The sequence below is a fragment of the Haliotis asinina genome, chromosome 5, assembly GCF_037392515.1.
Source record: "Haliotis asinina isolate JCU_RB_2024 chromosome 5, JCU_Hal_asi_v2, whole genome shotgun sequence".
Taxonomy (NCBI): domain Eukaryota; kingdom Metazoa; phylum Mollusca; class Gastropoda; order Lepetellida; family Haliotidae; genus Haliotis; species Haliotis asinina.
In genome coordinates, this window is record NC_090284.1 from 56,297,778 (window position 1) to 56,301,140 (window position 3,363).

The following is a 3,363-nucleotide window of genomic DNA, read 5'->3' on the forward strand; positions in this document are numbered from 1 at the left end:
GTAACAGATTGACACTGTGACATCAAAGGTAGGCTGTCAGTTAAACCGAAACGTAGGCACGTATGCCTTGGCTACATGTAGTCTCACCTGGATATCCTAAATGATTTACCCAGCGTGTGTTACGTGAGTTTCAACTCGCATATTGTTTTACAATCAATAACGGATCGCTTTAGTTCTGAATATATGATCTCAGCCTATAGTTCAAGGCTATTAAACACGTAAAGGAAACTAGCTGAAAAAGTCTCACTCCATACTGTGTTTGCTTACAGGTAGGATTCCAGGGACTGTGGTCTCGGCGAGTATTTTCACCCTATCAAAAGAATTCACGAAGAACGTCTCTTGCCAGTAAGAACGAAATGTCATGAGACTCTTGGGAACTGTAATTAACGGATGAAAAGCAATTAACGAGTTTAGAACAGTAATACCACTAATACATTATTCATAGCCTACAGTCTGAAAGAGCTCTGAATATTTTCAGTTTCGACTGTTCCTGACGTCTAAAGCCTTGCGCCAGAATTGATGGCGCCCCTCTATGGTTAAGCTCTGAAGTCATAGACCCAGACGCCTAATTGTTCTCTTGAGGATGTGATACTTGCGAAGTTCTGTGAGTAACTGATTTGGCTAAAAGTGACCAAAACAAGGCCATGACAATGCATCCAAAACCAAAGAGCGCACCACCTCGGATTAAATCCAAGTTCATGTCCAACAAATCCAACGCCATGAAAGAGATGGAAGCGTGGGTTAAAAAAGATGCAGATCCGCTGGGAGCTAATCACGAGGCATCAAGAATGTCCGGTCAGCTGGTCGATAACGTTACAGAGGAAAGGATGCTGAAGTCGAAACTATGGGATCTGTCGAAAGAGAGGTACAAATTTCTCAGCCAGAATGCCTACGAGAAGAAGGTATTCGTCGACAGAATGCAGCGGAAGTCCAGTGTCTTCAAACGAATTTTGAGTCAGAGTGACACAGCTAGCAGCCGGAGATCTTCTATAGAGAACAGTGATTCCAGTGTATCTTCGTATCGTGTTAGGGGAACGGGGAAATTCTTGAATGCGCGTCAGGCGTTTCTTGAGAGGATGGATCCAAAAAACGGACGCGACAGACCAAAGGAATTGCGGAACAGCGACCAGAGTGTAAAGGGTAAATCGGTTACGTTCATACCAGATCTAGTTACCGAGATGGCTTCGAAACCACCAGGGACCTATAAGTTATCCGAGACTCAAGGTTCCAAATCCTGGAGCAACGGATCACAAGCATCAGATGCCCCAAGATTACCAAACGTTGTTGTGTCGGCAGCAGGTGTTTCTGCAGCCTCAGTAACGATGCTCGGTGCAATTGGACGAGAATCGACCGAGGGTGGAGTGAAAACATGGGCCAAAAAAGGACCTTCAAGGAAATACGGGGCGAGTATGGATAGTTTAACTAATGACAAACGTTATAGTAGTCTAGAACATGCTCTCACTCCTATAAAGGACTACCAGACGTCATACGACGTAAAGGAGATTGTGAAGAGCATGGACTGTCTCCATATCCCTCCACGGAGGCCCAAAGAGAGCAGACCTAAGATAGGGATGAAAGCATTGGACTTTATGAAGGAAAGGGGTTTTGTGTTTTGAAAATGGTTTCCTCGAAATGGTAAAAGTCAAAGGTAATAGTGCTTTGATGACGTGCACCTTATTTTTCCTAATGTTCTCATGTGACTTTGCTGACAAATAGGACACAACTGTCTTTATATTCATGTGAACATCACAGGCATGCAAGTCCTGTGACACATTACAGCGACACTTGAATTGAGTATGACCGTTGTCTTTCGACGTTTATGAGAATACATGTTACATATATCATATGTGGTCACATGGATATACAATGATGTTTCTGTGGAATCTGCATGTACCAAAAGATACTTAATAAGCCACTACTTCTCTTTATTATCCTTTTTTTCCTCGATGAAGTTAATTACGAGATATTTTAACAGAATACGTCGTTCTCCACGCCACCATGAAAATGCCACTTTTGTTTTATGTCGTAATCAGATGTCAATCATCGCTAATTTAGAACAACTGACCAATCAAATTACGCCGGCCTTCAGTGTTATGGTGGAATGGACTTATGGATATGGGGCGCTGGTTGAAGCGCCAGGCTAGTGATCCAGCGAGATTGAGGTGACGGGATCGAGTCCACCTGTGAACGGGTGTAAAAACCCTAGAGTCAACATTGTGTGCAGACTCTTTCCGTGTTGTCACAACCCCTAGTGTGCAGTACACAACCCTGTGCACTTAAATGAAACCACGAATTCTTTGGTATATAGCCAGATGGTGGCCATATGAACACGTGCATACACCTAGTTGCGGGTACAGCAACGTGTAGTAAACTTGGACAAAGTGCTGTGACTATGTGTCCCAGTCCACGCAGCTGTGAATCGGGTACCTCGAGCCTTGAGCATGCACTATGTGCATGGACATGTGTGTTATATAAATATCCTGTAATAATAATCATATCAGGGTGAGAATTTGTCTCCAGCAAACCATGCATGCCGTAAGTGTCGACCAACAGGGTCAGGTGGCCAGGCTCGTTTGACTTGATTGACATGTCATCGTTTCCCTGTTGCGGAGATTGATGCTCATGGCTGGTGATCACTGGATTGTCTGGTAAAGACTCGACTATTTACAGACCTCCGTCACACAGCTGGAATATGGCTTGGTGCGGAGTAAAATCGCAAACAAATATGGTGGAATGTCCACTAACTCAACACAAATAGTGTAAGGTATGAACACAAAATTATGAATGTATGTTTTTTTTCTGCGACACAGTAGTGTGTGTATGTCGGTTTGGGAGGTAACAGATCTCTTTGGTATCATATACAAGGTAGATATAAATCAGATAGACACCAGGTACATATTACATGTATGTATGGCTTATCTCCCCTGAATGGATACAGAATTCGTGTTACATGCACAAAGTGCCTGAACTTCAATTTGACGGCACCCGATTTGTATTAAAGATTTCTAAACATGTTGAAAAACTGACTCTTGAATTAATCTTGAATTAAATCGCAAAGTCCTTAAGTATCTGCATCCGGCTTCATGTTGCCATGACCCGTGAAGATCCAGGTTGGAACTGATCTTCAGCAGCCCATGCTTGTGGTAAGAGGCGACCAAAGGGATCTGGTGGTAGTACTTGCTGGCTTGGCTTAAGCATGTTATCGTATTCCAACGGCGTACATCGATGCTCATACTGTTGATCACTGGATTGTCTGGTACAGACTCAATTATTTATAATTAATTATTTATTCCTTTTAGCTGGAATATTGCTGACTGGCTAACTTACTCACTCACGCGTGTTGCCATGAGCCTATTTTATATA

At 43.1% G+C, this 3,363-nt stretch overlaps 1 protein-coding gene across 1 annotated transcript; it reads left to right on the forward strand.

The window, feature by feature from the left end:
• Positions 1-644: 644 nt before the first annotated feature.
• LOC137284503 (uncharacterized) lies at positions 645-1,693 on the forward strand. Its single transcript, XM_067816328.1, has one exon. The coding sequence runs from the start codon at positions 645-647 to the stop codon at positions 1,614-1,616; it is 972 nt and encodes a 323-aa protein (XP_067672429.1). The 3' UTR covers positions 1,617-1,693.
• Positions 1,694-3,363: the final 1,670 nt, after the last annotated feature.